Source organism: Panthera leo, chromosome D4 (genome assembly GCF_018350215.1).
Source record: "Panthera leo isolate Ple1 chromosome D4, P.leo_Ple1_pat1.1, whole genome shotgun sequence".
Lineage (NCBI taxonomy): Eukaryota > Metazoa > Chordata > Mammalia > Carnivora > Felidae > Panthera > Panthera leo.
In genome coordinates this window covers 93,539,232-93,561,461 of record NC_056691.1, presented here as the reverse complement: position 1 = coordinate 93,561,461, position 22,230 = coordinate 93,539,232, and the positions used below count along the sequence as shown (strand labels likewise).

Below are 22,230 nucleotides of genomic sequence, written 5' to 3'. Positions count from 1 at the left end.
AATCTTAAGTTTTGTCAACTGTCTTGTATATAGTACATAATACGTGATGTGTATAAACTAGGAGAATAGCATCCTACAGAAATGTGTAACCTTTGATATATGCGTGTATCCATTACAGGGAGTATGGTTGGGTTTTATTTGTAAAATAGATATTGGTATCACAATACCTTGGCTTAATAATAAAACAGTAATATGTTAATATATAAAATGTTAATAGGTTGTTAAATAATAACATAACAGTATTACAGTAAGTACTATAAATACACAGTATCTCAGACTGAACAAAAATAGTTATGATTAAAAGTTGGTTGTGGGGGTACCTGGCTGGCTCAGTCAGTGGAGCGTGTGACTCTTAATCTCGGGGTCATAAGTTTGAGCCCACGTTGGGTATACAGATGACTTAAAAATAAAATCTTAAAAATAAAAAAAAAATTTTCTTCTAATGTTTAGTTTTGAGAGAGAGCACAAGTGGGGTAGGGGCAGGGAGACAGTCACAGAATCCAGAGCAGACTCTGAGCTGTCAGCACAGAGCCTGATGCAGGGCTTGAACTCATGAGCTGTGAGATCATGACCTGAGCTGAAATCGGGCGCTTAACCAACTGAGCCACCTAGGCACCCCCCCCCCAAATTTTTTTAATTTAAAAAACAAAATAAAAGTTGGTTGTGGGTCACAGGAGAGCATGACAGCACAGTGACTTTGCACTCCAGTGGTTTTATCTACCAGGATCTGTGCTCCTCAGGCTTCAAGGAGAGCTCAGCCGGCCTTCGGTGAGCGCATATGGACCCACGTGCCCAGGCTGCTCCTTAGTGTCCTCAGTCTTCCCTCCATTTGTAGGGGGCACAGCAGGTGCAACCTCAGACCTGAGGATGGCATGTGACCGTGCCAGGGTCCTTCTCCATGCAGAAGAACGCCTTGGGAGCTCTGTGGCCAGCAAGGTGGGTGGGGACCCTCTTTCCCCTCTCTGGCTTTGGTGCCCCTTGGCTGTAGTGTGTGCTACGGGGACCCTTCCCCTGCCACACCCCTCTGATCATGCTGCCTCTGTTCTTCTCAAGTCCAAGAAGAACGTGATTGTTGCAGACACTCCCTCTGCGGTCTTCCACTACTCAGAGACTAACTTAGATGAGACTGTCTCCAGCAGGAAGACAGATGCTATCTTCAGAGCCGCCAAGAAGGACCTGCTCACCCTGATGAAGCTGGACGTAAGTGGCCACCCTCCTGCCCTGTCTCTGGCTTGGGTGAGCATGGAGACATGTGCAGTCTCTGGTGGGACAGGTGGGTGATGACTCCTGCACATTGTCCTAAAGACCCACGCCTTTGGGGCAGTGTGTCCCGGGATGGCGTTATTGTGCTGGCGGCTTTGCAGACCCTCTCCTTGGCACTTTCTCAGTACATCCTTGCCCTCCTCCGCGGGCTGTGAGTCCTGTGTGCTCTGCAAACTTTGGATGCCATCTAAGGGTTAAAGAGTTGTGAATACCTTGTATACAGAAGAGAGTGGGTGCCCATGGAGCCACCACATAAGGGACCAAAGTACTGGTCCCGAAACCAGCTGTGTGCCCTCAGTGGCTGCAACCCCCTGCTCCCCGGGAAGACCACTGCCTTGCGCCTGTGTGTGGACTTGATGTGCGCGACTCCTCCTGTGTGTCCTCTGGGCCTACTGACACTCGCTCAGCTTTGTGCCTGTGACTTGCCCACAGGGTTGTCAGTCCTGGAGGCCCCATCACTGCTGTCTCTGGCTCGGGCCAGCATGGGAATGTGCTGTGCATATCTATCTCTCATCCGTGCTGTGGAGGGACACACACTCATGTGTCTGTGTCCCAGGGGGTATATATCACCACTTGCCCAGATCAGTGGCAAGGGCTCCTGTGACCCTGCATGCATGGCAGCAATCGGGATTTTCAGACTTTTCCATTTCAGACAAATACAGGCACAATGAACATGGCTTTTAATTTTTCTTATTTTATTATTTTTTAAGATTTTATTTTTGGGGGCACCCGGGAGGTTTGGTTGGTTAAGCATCCAGCTTTTGATCTCAGCTCAGATCTTGATCTTAGGGTCGTGAGTTCAAGCCCCACGTTGGGCTCCACACTGGGCATGGAACCTACTTTAAAAAAAAATGCTTATTCTGTATCTATTGATATGACCATGTGGTGTTTTGTTTTTTGTTTTTTTTTTGTTTTTTGTCTGTTGATGGGATGAATTACATTGAACTGATTTTTATTTTTTTTAAAAAAACCTGTTTTTTAATGTTTATTTTATTTTTGAAGGAGAGAGAGACAGGGTGTGAGTGGGGGAGACACACACACACACACACACACACACACACACACACACAGAATCTGAAACAGGTTCCAGGCTCTGAGCTGTCAGCACAGAGCCCAACATGGGGCTCGAACTCACAAACCACAAGATCATGACCTGAGCTGCAGTTGGACGCTCAACCGACTGAGCCACCCAGGCGCCCCCCATTAATTGATTTTTCAAGTGTTGGACCAGCCTTGCATACCTGAGACAGATCCCACTTGTTTGTTGCGTATAATTCTTATGTTGTTGGATTTGATTTGCTAATGCTTTGTTGAGAAATTTTGCATCTGTGTTCATGAGAGACACAGGTCTAAGGTTTTCTTGTATTGTCTTTGTCTGGTTTTGGTGTTTGGGAAATGCTGGCCTCATAGAATAAGCTAAGAATTCCCTCTGCTTCAATTTTCTGAAAGAGATTGTAGAGAATTAGTATAATTTCTTCCTTAAATATCTGGCAGAATTTACCAGTGAACCCATCTGGGCCTGGTGCATTCTGTTTTGGAAAGTTATTAATTGCTGACTCAATTTCTTAATAGATATAGGCTTATTCAGGTAGTCTCTTATGTGAATTTTAGTGGATTGTGTCTTTCAAGGAATAGGCTCATTTCATCTAGGTTATTAAATTGTTGAACATAGATTGTTCATAGTATTCCTATATTATCCTTTTACTTTGCTTGTTATCTGTAGTGATGTCCCTTCTTTCATTTCTGATAGTAATAATTTGTGTTCTCTTTCTTTTTTTTCTTAGTCGGCTATAGGCTTATCAATTTTGTTGATTTTTTCAAAGAATTGGCTTTTGATTTTGTTGATTTTCCCTATTGATTTCCTGTTCTCAATTTTATTGATTTCTGCTCTAATTTTTTTATTTAAAAAAAATTTTTTTTAACATTTATTTATTTTTGAGAGACAGAGAGAGGCAGAGTATGAGCAGGGGAAGGGCAGAGAGAGAGGGAGACACAGAATTTGAAGCAGGCTCCAGGCTCCGAGCTGTCAGCACAGAGCCCAACGCGGGGCTCAGACCCACAAACCGCAAGGTCATTGTCTAGCCGAAGTCAGACGCTTTAACTGAGCCACCCAGGTGCCCCTGCTCTAATTTTTATTATTTCTTTTCTTCTGCCTACTTCTAATTTACCTTTTCCCCCTTGTTTTATTTTATTTTATTTTATTTTATTTTATTTTATTTTATTTTAATATTTTTAATATTTATTTATTTTTGAGAGAGAGACAGAGTGTGAGCAGGGGAGGGGCAGAGAGAGAGAGAGAGAGAGAGAGACAGAGAGAGAGAGAGAGAGAGAGAGAGAGAGAGAGAATCTGAAGCAGGCTCCAGGCTCCAAGCTGTCAGCATAGAGTCCAGTGCAGAACTCAAACTCATGGATCACAAGATCATGACCTGAGCAGAAGTTGCCACCCAGGAGCCCCTCCCTAATTTTATAAGGTGGAAGCTTAGATTATTGATATTGGATCTTTTCTGATTTATGCAATCAGTGCTATAAGTTTCTATCTAAATGCTGCTTTTGCTGGATCCCACAAATTTTGAGTTGTGTTTTCATTTTCATTTAGTTAAAAATTTGTTTAAGATTTCTCTTGAGGGCGCCTGCATGCCTCAGCTGGTTGAGCATCCAACTTCGGCTCAGGTCATGATCTCACGGTTCGTGAGTTCAAGTCCCACGTTGGGCTCTGTGCTGACAGCTTGGAGCCTGGAGCCTGCTTTGGATTCTGTGTCTCCCTCTCTCTCTGCCCCTCTTCTGCTTGCTCTCTGTCTCTTTCAAAAATAAATAAACATTAAAAAAATTTTTTTTAATAAAATTTCTCTTGAGATTTCTTATTTAACCCATGTGTTGTTTAGAAATGTGTTGTTTAGGGGCATTTGGGTAGCTCAGGTCATGATTTCATGGTCGGGCTCCATGCTGACCGTGGAGCCTGCTTAAGGTTCTCTTCTGTCCCTTTCCCTCAGCCCCTCCCCTGCTCTTGCCCGTGAGCACACACGCTCTCTCAAAAAAAAGAGGTGTTGTGTAATTTCCAAGTATTTTTGGCTCTTCCAGTTATCATTCTGTTATAATTTCTCACTTAATTCTATTGTGCTCTGAGAGCAGACTTTGTATCATTTGTATTTCCTTAAATTTATGAAGATGTGGTTTATCCCCAAGGCATGGGCTATCTTTGTGAATGTTCCGTGTGGGAAGACTGTATTCTGCTTTTTTGTATGAAGTAATATAGATGATAAATTATGCCAGTTGTTGGATGATCCTGTTGAGCTCAGCCGCGTCTTTACGGATTTTCTGCTAGCTGGGTCTGCATTTCTGACAGAGAGGGCTGAGTCTCCATCTACAATAGAGGATTTGTCTGTTTCTCCTGCGGTTCTGTTTGTGTCTCATGCACTTTAACGTTCTGTTGTTAGGTGTGCACCTCATGTACAGGGTTGGTACACCTTCAGGAATTGACCCCTTTAGAGGCACCAGGGTGGCTCAGTTGGTTGAAGCAGATGGATTTTGCCTCAGGTCATGATCTCACAGTTTCGTGATTTCAAGCCCCACATTGGGCTCTGTGCTGACAGTGCAGAGTCTGCATGGGATTCTCTCTCTCCCTCTCTCTCTCTGCCTCTCCCCATCTCTTGCTGTCTCTGTTTCTCTCAAAATAAATAAATAAATAAACTTAAAAAAAATTGACCCCTTTATCACTCAGAAATGTCCCTCATTATCCCTGGTAATCTTCCTTCTGAGAAGTCTGCTTCATCCTCTGAAATCAATATAGCTGATTCTGCTTTGTTTTGTTTTCTCTATTCATCTACTTTTAATCCATGTGTGTCTTTACATTTAAAGTGGGGTTTTTTTTAAGTTTATTTATTTTTGACACAGAGAGAGAGCGAGCATGAGCTAGGGAAGGGCAGAGAGAGAGAGAGGGAGACACAGAATCCGAAGCAGGCTCCAGGCTCTGAGCTGTCAGCACAGAGCCCGATGTGGGGCTCAAACTCACGAACCGTGAGACCATGACCTGGGCCGAAGTCAAACGCTTAACCAACTGAGCCACCCAGGTGCCCCTAAAGTGGATTTCTTGTAAACAACATATAGTTGGGTCTTGTTTTTGTAGTTAGTCTGACAACCTTTGTCTTTTTTTTTTCTGCCTTCCCCCTAGTTTATTTTTTAAAATTAGTTAGTTTTTAATTTACATCAAAGTTAGTTAGCTTATAGTGCAATAATGATTTCAGGAGTAGATACCAGTGATTCATCCCCTACGTATAACTCCCAGTGCTCATCCCAACAGGTGTTTTCCTTAATGCCCCGTACCCATTTAGCCCATCCGCCCATCTGCCCACCCACAACCCCTCCCACAACCCTCAGTTTGTTCTCTGTATTTGAGTATCTTATGTTTTGTCCCCCCTCCTTATTTTTATTTTTGCTTCCTTTCCTTTATATTCATCTGTTTTGTATCTCAAATTCCTCATCTGAGTGAAGTCATATGATATTTGTCTTTTCTGACTGACTCATTTCACTTAGCATAATACTCTCTAGTTCCATCCACGTAGCTGCAAATGGCAAGCTTTCGTTCTTTTTGATTGCTGAGTAATACTCCATCATGTATATATACCACATCTTTATCCATTCATCTGTCAGTGGACATTTGGGCTCTTTCCATACTTTGGCTATTGTCGATGGCGCTGCTATAAACATGGGGGTGCACGTGCCCCTTCGAAACAGCACACCTGTATCCCTTGGATAAATACCTAGTAGGGCAATTGCTGGGTCATAGGGTAGTTCTATTTTTAGTTTTTTGAGGAACCTCCAGACTGTTTTCCAGAGTGGCTGCACCAGCTTGCGTTGCCACCAACAGTGCGAAAGAGATCCTCTTTCTCCGCATCCTCGCCAACATCTGTTGTTGCCTGAGTTGTTAATGTGAGCCATTCTGACAGGTGTGAGGTGGTATCTCCTTGTGGTTTTGATGTGTATTTCCCTGATGATGAGTGATGTCGAGCATTTTTTCATGTGTCGGTTGACCATCTGGATGTCTTCTTTGGAGAAGTAACTATTCATGTCTTTTGCCCATTTCTTCACTGGATTATTTGTTTTTTGGGTGTTGAGTTTGATAAGTTCTTTACAGATTTTGGATACTAACCCTTTATCTGATATGTCATTTACAAATATCTTCTCGCATTCCGTCAGTTGCCTTTTAGTTTTGCTGATTGTTTCCTTCGCTGTGCAGAAGCTTTTTATTTTGGTGAGGTCCCAGTGGTTCATTTTTGCTTTTGTTTCCCTTGCCTTTGGAGACGTGTTGAGTAAGAAGTTGCTGCAGCTGAGGTCAGAGAGGCTTTTGCCTGCTTTCTCCTCAAGGACTTTGATGGCTTCCTGTCTTATGTTAAGGTCTTTCATCCATTTTGAGTTTATTTTTGTGTCTGGTGTGAGAAAGTGGTCCAGGTTCATTTTTCTGCATGTTGCTGTCCAGTTTTCCCAGCACCACTTGCTGAGGAGATTGTCTTTATTCCATTGGATGTTCTTTCCTGCTTTGTCAAAGATTAGTCAGCCATACGTTTGTGGGTCCATTTATGGGTTCTCCATTCTGTTCCAGTGTCTGAGTGTCTGTTTTTGTGCCAACAACCTTTGTCTTTTAATTGGTGCATTCAGACCGTTGATGTGTAAGTGATTACTGATAGAGTTGGGTTATTACCTACTACATTGTTTACTGTTTCCGATTTGTTGCCCGCGTTTTTCTTGTTTTTTTGCTTTTTGTGATTATTATGCGTTTTGTATCATCTGTTTTTCCTCCTTTTTTGGCTTATCTGTTCTATATTTCTTTTTTACTTTTTTAGTGGTTGCCCTAAACTTGCAGTATATATTTGCATTTAACCCTAGTCTACTTTCAAATTATCCTGACATCTTAAGAAATATATATATTGGTCTCTGCCCCCGGCTTCTGACAGCTTCTGAGTTCTCCTTTTAAACACGATACTGCCTTGTAGAGTGTGAGAGCTTAGAACCAGGTAACCCTAACTGGCCCTTGGAGCATCATGGCATGCATAACCAGGTACATTGTTGCTATTGCTGTTACCATTTTGAAGAGATTTGCCTGTTAGATCAATTAAGAGTAAGAACTATGAGGCTCAGTCCGTGGAGCATGCACCCCTTAATCTCAGGGTCGTGAGTTCGAGCCCCGTGCTAGGTATAGAGATTACCTAAAAATAAAATCTTGGGGCCCCTGGGTGGCTCAGTCGGTTAAGCGTCCGACTTCGGCTCAGGTCATGATCTCGTGGCTCGTGAGTTTGAGCTCTGCATCTGGCTGTGCGCTGACAGCTCAGAGCCTGGAGCTTGCTTTGGATTCTGTCTCCCTGTCTCTCCGCCCCTCCCCTGCTCATGCCCTGTCTCTCTCTGTCTCAAAAGTAAATAAACATTAAAAAATTTTTTTTTAAATCTTACAAAAAAAAGAATAAGAACAATGAAAGTTTTTATTTTCCCTTCACTTACGTGTCTCCTCCAGTGCTCTTTTCATTACGTAGATCCGAGGTTCTGACCTGTATCGTTTTCCTTCTCTCTGAAGAACTTCTTTCAACATGTCTCCAGGCAGGTCTGCTGGCAACAGAGTCCCCCTTGTGCGCGTCAGGCAGCATCTTCATCACCCCCTCATGTCTGAAGGGCAATTCCAGTGGGTGCAGAATTCCAGGTTTTCTCTGTTTTTTTCTCTCAACACTCTCAATATTTGACTTACTTTTGTCTTGCTCATGTTCATTTCCGAGAAGTTAGATGTAATTCTTTGTTCCTCCGTAGCTCAGGGGTTTCTTCTCTCCAGCTTCTTTTTTTTTTTTTTTCCTCCAAGTTTGTTTATTTATTTATAAGAGAGAGAGACAGGGTGAGCGAACTGGAGACAGAGAGAGAGAGGGAGAGAGAGAGAATCCCAATCCCTGACACGGGGCTCAAACCCACAAAGTGTGAGATCATGACCTGACCTGAAACCAAGAGTTGGACACTAAACTGACTGAGACCGCCAGGCACCTCTTCCTTCCGACTGCTTTCAGGACCCTCGTTTGTCTTGGACCTTCTGTGCTTTGAAATGATCTGTATGCCTGGGTGTGGTGTTCTCTGACTTCCTGGTCTGTGGTTTGGTGTCTGACATTCATTTGGGGGAATTCTCAGTCATTATTGTTGCAGTTATTTCTTTTGTGTCTTTTTCTCTTCCTCCTCCTCCTCCTAGCCTTCCCTTCACATGTGTGTCACACCTTTGTCGTTGTCTCACAGCCCTTGGGGATCCTGTTCTGTGTTTACAGTTTTGCTTGTTTGCTTGAGTTTCACTTTTGGAGTTTCTGTTGCTGTGTCCTTAAGTGTCAAGAGTCTTTGCTCAGTGAGTCCAGTCTGCTAATGAGCCCATCAGAGGGCTCCTTTCTGCCATACTGTCTTTATCTCCAGCTTTTCTCTTTGGTTCTCGAGATTTCTCCCTCTGCGCTTACACTGCCCATGTGTTCTCGCGTGCCGCCTACTTGATCCTACAGAGCCCTTGGCGTATATTAACCGCAGTTGTTTAAAATTCTACTCTGATAATTCCAACACCTCTGCCAGGTCTGAGTCTGCTTCTGATGCTGCTCTGTCTCTTCAGACTGTGTTTTTGCCTTTGTGTGTGCCTCGTGGTTTTTTCTTGATGGCTGGATGTGATGTCCCGCGTCAGAGGAGCTGCAGTTTCCCTCTGCTCCCCTGGCAGATCCAGGAGGTGCAGCTGGGCTGGTTTTCTCCCTTCCTCAGCCCCATAGCTGCTGCCACTGCAGCCCAGCCTGGCGGGGTGTGGGACCTGGGCTCTAATCTGTGGCTTCCTGCCTGGCTTCAGGGGGCACAGCACCACCCCCACCCTCCCCACCCCCCCGCCCCAGGCCTGTTTTCTAGGCTTCTGAGAAAGCACAGGGGGGACAAGGCCTGCCACAGTGCACCTGCACCTTCTCTGCGCAGGCTCCAGGTAGCCTCTGGCTGGAAGAGGGGAAGGGGGTGTCTTCCTCACTTGGGAAGTCAGCACAAGGCCTAGCAAGGCCACCCAGACTCTGCACCTCAGCATCTCATTCATACAAGAGAGTAGCTGTGCTGCCACCTGACCTTACAGTAACCCTGTGCACCTTTGAAAAGATTGATGGTTTTTCAGTTGCTGCTTTTAATAGCTTTTATTATATTAAAGGTATAATTAATGATAAAAGAGAAGGAACTCTTGTCAGTAGTTCTTGAGTGATATAGGGAGGAGTGGGGAGGGGAAGGAAGGGGAGGGCCATGGGTCCCGTGTGGTCTGTGTTCAGTGGGGCCTGTGCCTCTGCGTTGGAGTCTCCCAGTGCGTCTCAGGGTCACCCCCAACCCTTTAGGGAACACAAGATGGCTGACGTGGGCTGGGGCTGGGCACTCCCCTTCCTCTGGCCAGCTAAGCCCTGATGAAGCCCCAGCAGGTCAGGCTGTGCTGAAGCAGTTTCCCCTGCGGGCAGGCCTGTGAAGAGCACAGAAGCCTCTGGAGTATTTGACAATATCCTGTCCCTCCCTCTACTGGAGGCCTAAAGGCGTTTAGGGCGTTCTTCTTGGGTATTTCCTATGAGAGCCCAGCTGGGCTCCTGGAGGTCAAGTTCACAAGGCAAGGGGGCTCCATGTCTGATGTCTGAAGTCCTGTGCCAATGGTACCAGTGTGATGTGGGTGGCTGTGCAGGGTCCGCCTTGGCAGCCGTCCTCAGACAGTGTCCGTGCTCTCTTGTGATGGTACTTGCATTCCTATTTTTAGGACACCTCGCTCTTGGATGGCCGGGTGACGCTTCTCCATGTTCCAGGGGGCACGGTGGTGTCGAGGCAGGGAGACCAGGTGAGCAAAAGGCCATGGTCGGAGGGAGTGGCCACCAGGGCTGCCCAGTGCTGTAGCCAGTGCTGGACAGGATGCAGGGTCTGTTGTCACTGTTCCTGAGGGTGCTCTTCCCGTGGGGCTTGTGGAGGTGTCTACAGCCATGTTGTGAATCACTGAGCCCGCCCTGTTTGTGGGGTGCGTGTGCACACTCACAGACGCACGCGTGCTTGCATATGTGTGAGGGTCATTACTGAGCTCCTAGGTGCAGAGGACATGCTTTTGTTTTCTCAATTCCTAAGTCCAAATACAGATGAAAAATACATTTTTCTAAATAAATGAACCTAATTTCTGATTCTGAAAGCCTTGTTGTGCTGGGCAGGCAGGGATCATCTCCATGGCATCTGCCCTCCTGGGAGCTCGTCTCTCTTGCTGCTGGGTGGTCTGGGTGTTCCTCTTTGTAGGAGTTGGGTCTTCTGTGGCCCCTGCACCAGTATGCCGGAAGGTGTTTTGTTTAGTGTGCTCTTAGAGCAGCTTTGGTGAAACAGGTGTTTTTTGCTGGGAGAGCAGACTGAGCATGGGCCCTCCACCCTTGTGCCCGTGTACCTGCTGGAGCGTCACTACACGGGCCCAGGTGACCACAGCCAGCTGAAGACCCAGGGGCAGGACTTGGGGGACAGAGCTCCTAGGCAGCACGAGCCTGTGCCCAGGAACAGTGACATGAGACAGCACAGGCAGAGGAGAAGCGTGCAGTTCCTGGGCCGCCCCCTGGCCCCGCCACGCAGAGCCCCCATGGTGCTGCTGCGCTGACTGCCCGGACCCAGGGGTCTCCAGCCCACACCCCTTGTTTGGTTAGGACGTGAACATCCTCTTTGTGGTCTCGGGGCTGCTGCATGTGTACCAGCGGAAGATCGACAGTGAGGAGGACACCTGCCTATTCGTAGTGCGCCCGGGGGAGATGGTGGGCCAGCTGGCAGTGCTCACGGGAGAGCCCCTCATCTTCACCATCAAGGCCAACAGGGACTGCAGCTTTCTCTCCATCTCCAAGGCCCACTTCTACGAGTGAGTCCCCGCTGGGCCTCGACCTGCCACGTGAGGCCAGGCCGGCCTGGGTGGCTCCTGTGCGGGTGGCTGTTGTGGGGCCCACGTCAGGCACCTCTCGGGGCCCTGCCTCTAGCCCTACTCACACCCAAGGAGACAGGAGTTCCAGGGAGAAAGGTGAGGTCAGTGGGGTGAAGTAGCAGGAAGGGCTTGTTACCCTGTGGGGTGGCCACCATGCCCCCTGCCTCTGGAGGCCCAGAGAGCTTCGGGTCCTCTTCAGGAAGACAGTCCAGATCATCCCTAAGCCTGGACGTAGACCCTTGTCCACCCCGTCCAGCCCCTCCAGGCCCAGAGGTGTCCTCAGCCTGCTGAGGGAGCCTGATCGTCACCCCTGTGTGCGTGTGTGTTGTGGGCTCACAGTGTGTGTCGTAGGCAGCTCCCGCCCTGCACACATCGTCTGACTCATGTCCTGAGAGAGCTCATCTAACCCTGGGCCTTTATGTACTAAATTCACGGCTCCCACCAAACTCCCCTCCTGGCCCCTGTGTCGGCCTGATGTGCTGACCACCCCCTGCAGTGCCTCAGGGGCTTCCTCAGTCATTGTCCAAAACCGAACTGCCAATTTCCCCCCAGTTTTCTCCTGCTCCCATTTTTCTCTTGTCTGTAACTTGTGACTCTATCTGCCGCTTGCTCAGGCAGAGTTTTGGAGTTGCCCCAGCCTGCCACCCCTGAGCTAACCGTGCCCTTGCTGCTCCTTCTAGAAGCCTTCACAGTATAGGGGACACCCTGCTGCTGCCCTCGTCCCCAGCAGCTGGTTCACACACGGCGACCAGGGAATTGGGTCTGTTGCGTTCCTGCCGGCCAGAGCCTGCCAATTACTCTGTCACGCCCAGAATCGACCCAGGGCGTTCCCAAGGTCCTGCGTGGTCACTGCCTTCTGACCTCTCAGCCTCGCCCTCACTCTTGTGCCCCCATTCAGCCCTTTTTCCACACCCACTCTGGTCTTCATGGCACATTGCATCCCACTGCTGGGGTGAGACGTCAAATGAGGCCTGTACTCGGAGCACATCTGTGGGGGCGATGGCAGCTGGCAGGGGCCTCCACAGACTCTCCCAAAGCTGCTGGCGGCTGTGGGGCGTGCACAGACCACATCGGAGCAGGTGGCTGAGTGGTTGCTGAGCTCTGTCCTAGCCCTGGGCCTGTGTCCCTGTCACCTGCTACGTGGCATCACCATTTGATAAGTGTGGGTACAGGTCCCGCCAGCTCCAAGTGCTGTGGCCTGGAGGGAAGGGGGTAGCACCGGAAGGGTTGGCTGTAGGTCTTGCTGGAGCAGGAGTGACTCTGGGCGGGCTTGGCAGAATCATGCGGAAGCAGCCAACGGTGGTCCTGGGCGTGGCGCACACCGTCGTCAAGCGGGTGTCGTCCTTCGTGCGGCAGATCGACTTCGCGCTGGACTGGATGGAGGTGGAGGCCGGGCGCGCAGTGTACAGGTGGGGCCCGTAGGCATGCAGGTCTGTCACCTGCAGTGTCTCCACTGGGAAGACCAACTCCTCTGGCTCTGCTCCCTGAGGTCCCCACACCCACGTGCTTCCTGGCCCTCCTCCCACGGCGTGCGTGCGCACACACTCAGACACGCACACACACACACTTTTTCATGGGCATCCTTCCCTATCAACGTATGCAAATGCAGGCTCTCCTTTAAGATGGCCCAGCAGATGGGATGTTAGCACAGCCTGTGTGAAGGTGCTCATGTGCTGAGCGTCTGGCCTCTTAGCTCCACGTCGCAGCAGCAGCTGTGTCCAGAGTTTCACACAGACACGGGCTGTTGCCATCTGGTTTTTATGGTATTGAAAATTAAAATCAACAACATTTAAAATATTTATGTATTTTTTGATGTATTTATTGAAGTTTATTTGAGAGGGAGAACGTGAGCGGGGAAGGGGCAGAGAGAGAGAAAGACAGAATCCCAAGCAGACTCCACGCTGTCAGCGCAGAGCCTGACACAGGGGCTCGAACTCGCGAACGGTACTGCCAGACCATGACCTGAGCCGAAATCAAGAGTCAGATGCTTAACCAACTGAGCTGCCCAAGCGCCCCGAATGATCATTTGCTTAAAAATCACAATAAGCCCTTTATACGTTAGCGTATGTATTTTTTGATGGAAAATAACTGTATTTTCCCAACCAAAAAAATTTAGTGAGAAGATTATATTTTTTTAATTAATTGGTTTATTTGCCACCTCAAATGGTAGAGGGCTTCCCGGCCTTGCCCCATCTGCTCCATCGGCCTCTGTCCCCACAGGCAGGGAGACAGGTCAGACTGCACCTACATCGTCCTCAGTGGCCGGCTGCGCTCTGTGATCCGCAAGGATGATGGCAAAAAGCGCCTAGCGGGGGAGTATGGCCGCGGAGACCTCATCGGTGTGGTAGGGCCAGATTCCCTGTCCCCACCAGGCCCTGCTCCAGGGTGACTCCTGGCTCCTTACCTGGGTGTGGGGAGGGGGCCCTCCAAGTGACCTCATGTGGGACATGCCTTTCCTGGGGGCCGGCGTGCTTGCTCTCACCCAGGCTGCAGCACCAGGGCTTGGAACGGTCATCCCTGAAGGTCTCCAGAGAGGACAGCCGGCCGGGTGGAGCTGGGAGCCCCTCTGAGAACCTTGTGTAGGATGAGGCCCTGCGGGATGCCCGGCCCCTTTGGCCTCAGGCAGGTTCCAGTGCTGCTGGATGCTCACCCTGTCGCAGGCTGTCACTGACGCTCCTCCAGCACTTCAGGGGTGGCTTGACGAGCCCCTTTTCCTCCTGTTTCCCGCCTGTATGCCGCACTGCAGAAGGGCCACCACGTGCTCTGCCTGTGGTTGCGTTCAGAGTGTGGCTGGCTGGACCTACAGGGCTGGAGGGCGTGAGCACCTCCCCAGCTTCTCTTCCTCAGGTGGAGACGCTCACCCACCAGGCCAGGGCGACCACAGTGCATGCCGTTCGGGACTCAGAGCTGGCCAAGCTTCCGGCGGGAGCCCTGACATCCATCAAGCGCAGGTACCCGCAGGTAAGCACTCCTGTTCGGGCTGCCTTAGGAAAGCAGGACATCCAGACCAGGAACTCGGGATTACTTGACCCTGGGCTACGTCCTTCTGAGTACCAGAGTGGGTACAGATCGAAGTGACCTGAAGCAGGCTCGTTGCCCGTTTTCAAGGAGGTGTCAGTATGGACCAGCACGTGGGGATAAGGGCCTTGGGGCAGGTGGCTTGGGTGTTGCCAGGAGGTGGGAGGGGTACACGGGCACTCAACGAGTGAAGCCACCTGGCGCCTCCCTCAAGATGAGCCACGTCACAGGTGATACTGAAAACCAGTGAGGGATCTCACGACAGGCAGGAACAGGCGCGATGCAAGTGTGGTTTTCGCGGTGGGGGCTTTCTTGCTGTGCTTCTTGGGAAAAGTGGACTCGGACTTTGGACAAGGCAGATTCAGGCTTGGGCGAGTGGCCATTGGTCCAGGCAGTGGACGGAGGGGAGTCTGTTCTGCTCCCGGGGCAGATGGAATGGCTGGTTTTCGTCTCCCTGCTTAGAAGCAGTAAGTGTGCGGCCTGGGAAATGGGAGGGCCTCGGGCCCGGGGGTTTGGAGGAGGATCGGGAGCAGAGCCGCTGCAGGAGGAAGAGATGGCCTGTTCTTTCCTCATCAGCACCGTGTGCACGTTTCGTGCAGACATCTCTGCTCTAGAACAGAGCAAGTTTATTTTACAAAGTTATTTTCACTTTAGCACCAAAACTTGATAAAAATGCAGAAAACTTTCATTTCTCTTAGTGCTACAAATACTCTAAATGTGAGCAAATCACCTATAAAAAATATGTATTTGATTAGGGCCTGTTTAAGGAATATTAGCCTAATGTTGAGAAACTATTAAAATGTAATTAATTATGGGAAAAAGTCAAAAGGAAGTCTTCCTCTTACGATTATATCAGGGCTTTTGACAAAATTCAGCCACGGGTAGTAAACACTCTAAATAAAATGGAAGTGAAGAAACCTTTATTCCAGAACACCCAAGTCCAAAACAAGATAGGCCCCTCGTCACCTGACGGGAAAGGTTGAAAAAAATGAAACAATTGGCCTAAGTTTGGGAAAGGAGTAAAAGTTGGATTTGCAGCAAACAGGTATCTTGTTTGTGGAAAAGTGGAGGGTTTACAAGGTGGACTGGAGCATGTGAGTTGAGACCAGCACAACCACATGAGGAACTGTGTGCATGTGTGGGGCCCACGCAGCCCAGGGCAGCCTCCTGGTTCCAGCAGCTGGGAGCACCTAGGACGTGGCCCTGCTGTGTCCTACGTGGGATAGGGTGAGTCTTTCCCAGTTGGAAACGAGGGAATGGATGTCTTTCTGTGAACAGTTTAGGGTGCCTTCCCTGGGGAAGCAGCCGGGGGCCACCTGCCCAGCAGGACCTTTTCTTGTGGGCACACAGAGTTGGCTGGGGGAGGCACTGCACCCCCTTGGCATGCCACTGTATATTCTGGCTCCGTTTAGATAGTTTGTAATCCTTTACTGTCATCTTTCATTTGGCTGTTCGTGTCCCAGATTTGGTCTCTGGGGACCCCTTAGTCCTGTCGTGCCATGTGCATTTCTGGCCCGGAGCCCTTGGTCACTCTGCTGGAGCTCCCAGGGTCTTCCCTTTCCGTGCCAGCCTCTCCCTCTCCAGCAGTGAGAACATCTGCTCCTGTCTTGAGCTGTTTGTTTAGGAGTGTGTGCAGCTCCTCCCTCGAGGACCCCCCCACCACCGCAGAGCATTACCCCACACCAAGCCACTGCCCACCCCCCCCAGTTCTTCTACTTCCCCCTGCACCTGCCCACGGCTGACGCCCGCATCTTCCCTCCCTCAGCACTTCTGCAAGCCCGTGATCTGTGGGAGGATCTGGGCCCAAGTCTGAGGGCCTTGATCTAAGCACCAGGACACCCCTGTGAATGGCAGAACAGTGGTGGTGGTGGCCAGGGCCAGTACGTGTGCCACCAGCGGCCACGCGATCACTGGGAGCAAGGGGGAGCCAGCTGCTTCCTGTTCTGCAGGGCTGCTCCCTGGTGGGCCCATAGAAAGACCCTCTGCTCACACCCACTCCCCTGGGGGCCCACAGACTTCACCCATGTGCAGCTCCCAGGAGCTCGTGGTGCGTCCCGATGCTTCTCCATCACACGCTGGCTGCTACTGGGCTGACTATCACCGTGTGTGCTCTCCCATAGGCACTGGCCTGGCCTAGATCCCGGGCTTGCTTGCTTGGTGCCCTCCAACACAGGGGACCGCTGGCCACTCGGCCCCGTGGGGCGGCTGCTGCCAGCACGCCACCCACCACCACCGTCCTCTCTGTGTCTGTGCTTGGATTTTGTGTAAACGAAGTGTTTTCTGTCCGGCTTCTGTTGCCCGGTGTGGTGTCTGAGGTCTGTGTCCTGTTGACATGTACTTTTTGCTGCAAAGCAGTGTCCCACCCTGCGCCAGGGTGCACTCATCTGTCCTGTTGATGGACATTTGGTTGTTCCCAGCTTGAGGCTGTTCTGGAAATATTTTCATGGCACATGTTTCGTTTCTCTTCGGAACCACTTGACACTGGCATTGCCGGGTCAGAGGGTAGACATATGTTGGATGTGGTTGCCCGTGTGGTTGTACCAGTTCATGGCCCCAGCAGCACACAGCCTGTCACCAGGCGTCAGCACTTGGTGGCTGCACTCGTTCGTTCCACAGGAAATGGCTCTCCTTGTGCTTAGAATTTCCCTGATGACCAGAGATGTTGAGCACCTTTTCGTATGTTCGTGGGCTTATTTTGAACCTTTTTCACTTGCTGTAGAAATGATCACTTTTTAAATTAGCCTTAATGAGAATTATTATAAATTTGTAACTGTGATAATTATACCATGTGTATGTTTTTAAAGGCTCTTTTAGAGATACAGATTCAAATATTAATGGATAAAATGCTGTGTTTGGGATTGGCTTCAAACCTTTTCAGGTGTGTGTGTGTGAACTGATTGTGGCTGGGTGATGGAGGGTGGGGTTCGCCCTTGTGTATCGTGAAATTTTCCACAATAACGTGTGGTTTTAAAATTAGCTCCAAGCAACAGTTTGTTGCTAGATTACTTCTATACAAACCAGACTCCTTTTTAGTTTCTGTTTTGGACCACTGCTCAAACTGTTTTTTGTCTCACACCTTAAAATGTGGACAGTTTCACTTGCCTCGTGCATGAGTCTTTGACTCCAGCATCGTGGGGGTGAGAGAGGCTCTCTGAGTCGGTTTTCCAGGGCTGTTGGTTACTGGAGCCTAAGGTCTCAGCCGGCTCCTTCCAGGGGCAGCCCCAGAGCTCAGGGCTGTAGATGGTCAGAAAGCAAACCAGAGGCTGAGGCCTGGAAAGGCAGAGGACAGCAGACAGGCAGCATCCAAGGGACCTCATCAGTGTCTTCAGCTTGCTTTCTGATATAATTTAGGTTTTATTGAAGCTGACAGCAGCTTCTCTTTACACAGTGGCCCTGGACTGCATCTAGGAGCTACAGTGGTAGGCCGCCTGCATAGTATAAACCCTAGCAATGAAAACATCTGACTTCATGTGAAAGTATGTATGAGTAAATTGTAAATATCTTGGCATTCCAACCTTAAATACTTTGTCTATGACATTTAGCATTAATGTAGCCATGTAATACTTCCTGGATGTCATGTCATACTCATCCCGTGTCCTGCCCAGGTCTGGCCCGCTCAGGAGCACATAGTGAGCCCTTGGCTCTATGGAAGCCCTTCCTGGCCTGCCTGTGGATGTGGCTGTGGCTTTCTCTGGTGCTCTCGTGCCCTGGAAGTAAAAGGAGACTCTGGGACAGGCTCCAGATTACAGGGCATGTGCCCCTCACACCTGCTGCCTGCAGTGGACTCTAGGAAGGCACCCTATAGAGTTGGGTCCTACCTGCAGGTGACTAGCCAGCCAACCACACTACCCACAGCCCACAGCCCAGAGGGGTTTACAGAAGTAGTGATTTTGAAAATGTGGATCCAAGGTGCTTCGCTTCTTGGTTTAAATGTGTGGTCTCCTTTCTTTCTCTGCCCCCAGGTTGTGACTCGGCTGATTCATCTCTTGGGTGAGAAGATTCTGGGCAGCCTCCAACAGGGAACTGCTTCTGGTATGTCCTTGGGCCTGGCTCCTGGGAGCCCTGCCTACCTCACTGGAGCCCTGCCTGGGGGGAGTGGGGGAAGCGAGGGGAGAAGGGGTGGCAGGAGGGGTGTGGTGGCCAGGGTGGGGCAGCTCTGAGCTGGTGGGGAAGGCGCTGGGGTTTGCTGATATGGGTACTGGCAGCAGGCAGCATGGTAGGGAAGCCCTGGGGCCTCCCCTGTTTTTTGGCCACTGGATGGCACGGATCTGAACCCAGCACTGGGGCAGGTACTTGAGGGAGTCTGGCCTGTCTGAGCGGGTGAAACAATTCCCTGATGCTGGGACTTTTCCTGCCAGCTTATGTGTTCTGTTCTGGTTCTAATTCTGAGAATGTGCGCTTTTAAATACTTGCTAGATCCCCTGTGCTGTTCAACAGCAACTGGTTCCTCCTCACTATTTTGGGACCACCTGCTGCCCCTTGGCCTGCAGCCCCTCTGCCAGAGCCCCTTCATCAGAGCCCTGCACCCACCTGGCCACCCCAGTGCCCTCTGCTCCTCAGCTCCCCTTTCCCACTTCACTTGAATCCCCTGACTCACCCCACACCTCCCTAGCTCTGTCTCCTGTGCCAGGACTATGTCCTCCCCCCGCCCCCCATCCGGTGCAGTGCCCTGGGCACAGTACTGCATCTTGTGGAAGGATGGAGGTGCACAAATGTGCTGGGGGGGACAGCAGAGCAGGGTGGGGCCACCCGAGTCCAGCACAGCTCATCTCCACCAGCTGCATCTGCCAAGACCCTATTTCCAATGCGGTCCCACTGCACGGTCCAGGGTGGACACAGGAGGCGTGTGTCTGTCTGTCTCCCCTCCAAGCACCTGTACAGTTAGGTGGGAAGCAGGTTTCCTGTAGGAGGCACATAGTTGGGTTCTGTGTTTGTCACCCCTTCTGACAGCTTCTTTTTATTTGTGTATAGACCGTCTGCCTTTAATACATTTACTCACATCAGGGTTTATACCTGTCATTTTATTATTTGTTCTCTGCTCTCCCCTCTCATTGTTTTGTTACTTGGATGCCTCCTTCTGTCTTCTTTTGAGCTCCTTCAGCCTTTTTGAGTAATCCGTTCCTATTCATCGGTCGTGGTTCTGGGGTGCGACCTCATACCACATCTTCAGCAGTTGCTGTGGGCTTGCGGTTCCCGCCCCTTCCCGTCCGGCCATCTAGTACCAACACGCTGTCCCTGAGGGCGGGCTGCAGGGGCCTCACCTCCGCTCCGGTCCCATCATTCTCCCTTGTTCTACACACGTTGAAGCCCCTCACACGGTGTTGTAATTTTGGCTTTCAGCCGTCAAACATGATCTTGAAGCTTGAGGGGAGAATCATCTAGAATATTTCCCACTCTGTCACTCTTCATCCTGGTGACCCTTCCCTTCTGTCTGAAGAAGTGCCTTTCGTGATGGTCCTTTCAGGGCAGGTCTGCTGGCTGCGTACTCTCGCAGCTTCCCTTCGTCTTGAGACCCTCTCTCACCTTCATCCTGAAGGCTGTTTTGCTGGATGTGCCACCGTGCTGACGGCCCCTGGGGGCTGTGCCGTCCTCCGGCCGCCACGGCTTCTGCTGCGAAGCCCAGACGTGACTTGTTCCCACATCTCTACGCCATCCTTTCTCTCTGGCTGTGTTCAAGCCTTTGTCTTTGTCCTTAATTTTTAGAAACCAAATGCTCGTCTTCTTGAATCTACAGATTTATATCTTTTACCAGACTTGGAAGGTTTTCAGTCTTTATTTCTTCGAATGTTCTTTCAGCTCTTTACTCTTTCTGCTCTTCCGGAAATCCACAGACACAAATGCTAGACCTTCTGTTATTGTCCCAGAGGTCTCTTGGGCATGGTGGGTTTTTTTCCTTCTTCCAGTGTTCAGATTGAGTAGTTTCTTGTGATCTTTCCTCAAGGTCATTGGCTCTTTCCTCTGTCTTCCTGATTCTGCTTTTAAGCCCATCCAGAGAGTTTTTTTATTTCAGTCATTATATTTCTGCATCGGTGTTACTGGTCGTGATTGCTGTTTGTAGCTGGTTGTGATCACTGCTTTATCATCCTTGTCAAGTAATTCCAAATTCCATGACATGTTGTCACTTTTGTCTGTTGATGTTGCAGGTGAGATTTTCCTGGCTTTTGGTAAACCTGGTTATTTTGGATTATATCCTGTATTTTGGGCGTGATGTCATGACACGCTGGTTCTCATTTAAATCTTCTGTTATAACAGACTGTCAGCGTGCTTATGTTCGCAGAGCATGTCCTGGCCCTGACAGTTTGAATGTTAATTTAATTCTCCAGGCCTTTGCGCTGTTACTGCGGTCTGCCCTACTCGTGTGCTCCCTAGAGCCACTGTGGAGGCAGGCTGGCTGCTGTTCTGTACTATATTCTGTTCTCAGAGCCTCTGCTGTGCGATTCTGGCTGGTTTTGTGCGTAGGCCACTTGGCGGTGAGCCCAGGACTTCACGCTAGGTTTAGAGATTTCCTTCTCCACCCCTCTTCTCTCTGTGATTTCCCCACTCTGGTGGGCGTGCACCCCTACTTGCCAGTGCAGGGTGTGGAGAGTTGGAGGGCTCCAGCCCACTGTGTGTGTAGCCCCAGGCAGGTGTTTGCTTAGTGCCAGGGGCCCTGGAAAATATCCCTGGAGGCAGCACCTGGCTGGGAGGGATGGCTGGACCCTGCCTGGCTGGGGAGGTGGGGAGGGGCAGGGATGCCACAGCTTTGGTGGCGCTGATGAGGTGGTTCCCAGGGGTCCGGGACCCAGCCAGTGGGCCCTGCTCTCTGCACCCTTCTCAGCCTCCTTGGGGCAGGCAGGTGGGGCATCCTGCTCGTCTCCCTTTCAGCCAGAACCAGGACCTCCCAGTGCCTCCGGTGGAGGCAGAGAAGGCCACGCAAAGCTAGCGAGAGGGTCCCCTTTGGTTCAGCCTCAGACAGAGGATGCTGATGTCAGAGGTTGCTGGGAAAGACACAGAGGAGGGGGCTTCCCAGAGGAGAAGCTTCAGGGAAACTGGCACAAAGGGGCCTCTCTGCCACCCTGTGTGCAGACAGTGACCAGCTCGCAGCCCTTGTGTTTCCCTGCCCCAGATTAGCTCTGAGCCGCCCCCTCTCTCTGCTGTCCTACATCCCCTCGCTCTGGCTTCTGGGTCAGGCCGTGCCAGGACCCACACTCCACTGCTCAAGAACCGCCACTCCTCACCCGGGGCAAGATGAGCAGAGTCAGAAATGGACTCTGTTTTGGAGGAGCTGGGCCCTCTGGTGTGGCCTGTGCAGACGCTTGGCTGTGCACGTCAGGGGTCGGGGCGTGGCAGGCAGCTGGCTGGGCAACAAGCAGTCAGGGAGCCAGCAAGAGAGCCCTCGGCGTGTCCAGTCTATGGGAGACCCGAGTCTGCCTGGGATGTGGCTGGCGGGAGGGAGAGGCTGCCCCCCTTGGCTGCCTCCGTGAAAATAGGAGGTGCCGTTGGCCGTGTAGTGACTGATGTTGGAAATAAACTTCCAGAGACCCTCTGACTAATGACCTTGTGGGTCAGCACATCTGCTGCCTCCTTCCCTGCCGCTGCGGGGGGGCCCCAGGGAGGCACGTCTGGAGGACAGAGAGTCCGTGGCCTCAGGGACCGGAAGTTCTACCTGCACTGGCTTGTCCACCCCCTCCCCCTCCCCCACCCCTGCCCCCAGTCGTTCTTACTGCAGGAGGTGGGCCTCACGTGGCAGAGCATTTTAACTCCGGGCCTCATGCTTTCTCCTGTGTGCTGTGTCTGTCTTCTCAGTCTCCCCCGAGGCTCGAGTGTGTGAAACGCAAGGTGCTCACGGTGTGGGCTGGTACTCCAGCGGAGAGGCAGGGTGGTCCTTGGGTGGGCGGGAGAAGTTCGGACTGTGCGGGCCTGGAGCAAGCCCCGGTGCCCCTTCCTCTCCCCCAGGCCCCCGTGCCCTGGTGCCATCTAGAAACAATTAGGCACACCTCCAGACCGCCCGGGAGCCGCCCAGCCCCTCAGGCCTA

At 50.8% G+C, this 22,230-nt stretch overlaps 1 protein-coding gene across 5 annotated transcripts in view; it reads left to right on the top strand.

Annotated features, from left to right (window-relative positions):
- Positions 1–22,230, top strand: part of PNPLA7 (patatin like phospholipase domain containing 7) — a 63,029-nt gene that overhangs the window by 16,277 nt on the left and 24,522 nt on the right. For 4 of the 5 annotated variants that reach the window (XM_042912004.1, XM_042912006.1, XM_042912003.1 and 1 more), the window contains 8 exons: positions 818–936; positions 1,054–1,200; positions 10,022–10,099; positions 10,932–11,137; positions 12,475–12,606; positions 13,418–13,541; positions 14,045–14,158; positions 18,178–18,247. In XM_042912004.1, the coding sequence (XP_042767938.1) occupies positions 818–936; positions 1,054–1,200; positions 10,022–10,099; positions 10,932–11,137; positions 12,475–12,606; positions 13,418–13,541; positions 14,045–14,158; positions 18,178–18,247 (990 nt within the window). The remainder of the gene's footprint in view (positions 1–817; positions 937–1,053; positions 1,201–10,021; positions 10,100–10,931; positions 11,138–12,474; positions 12,607–13,417; positions 13,542–14,044; positions 14,159–18,177; positions 18,248–22,230) is intronic. The other variant, XM_042912005.1, reaches the window with a different exon arrangement.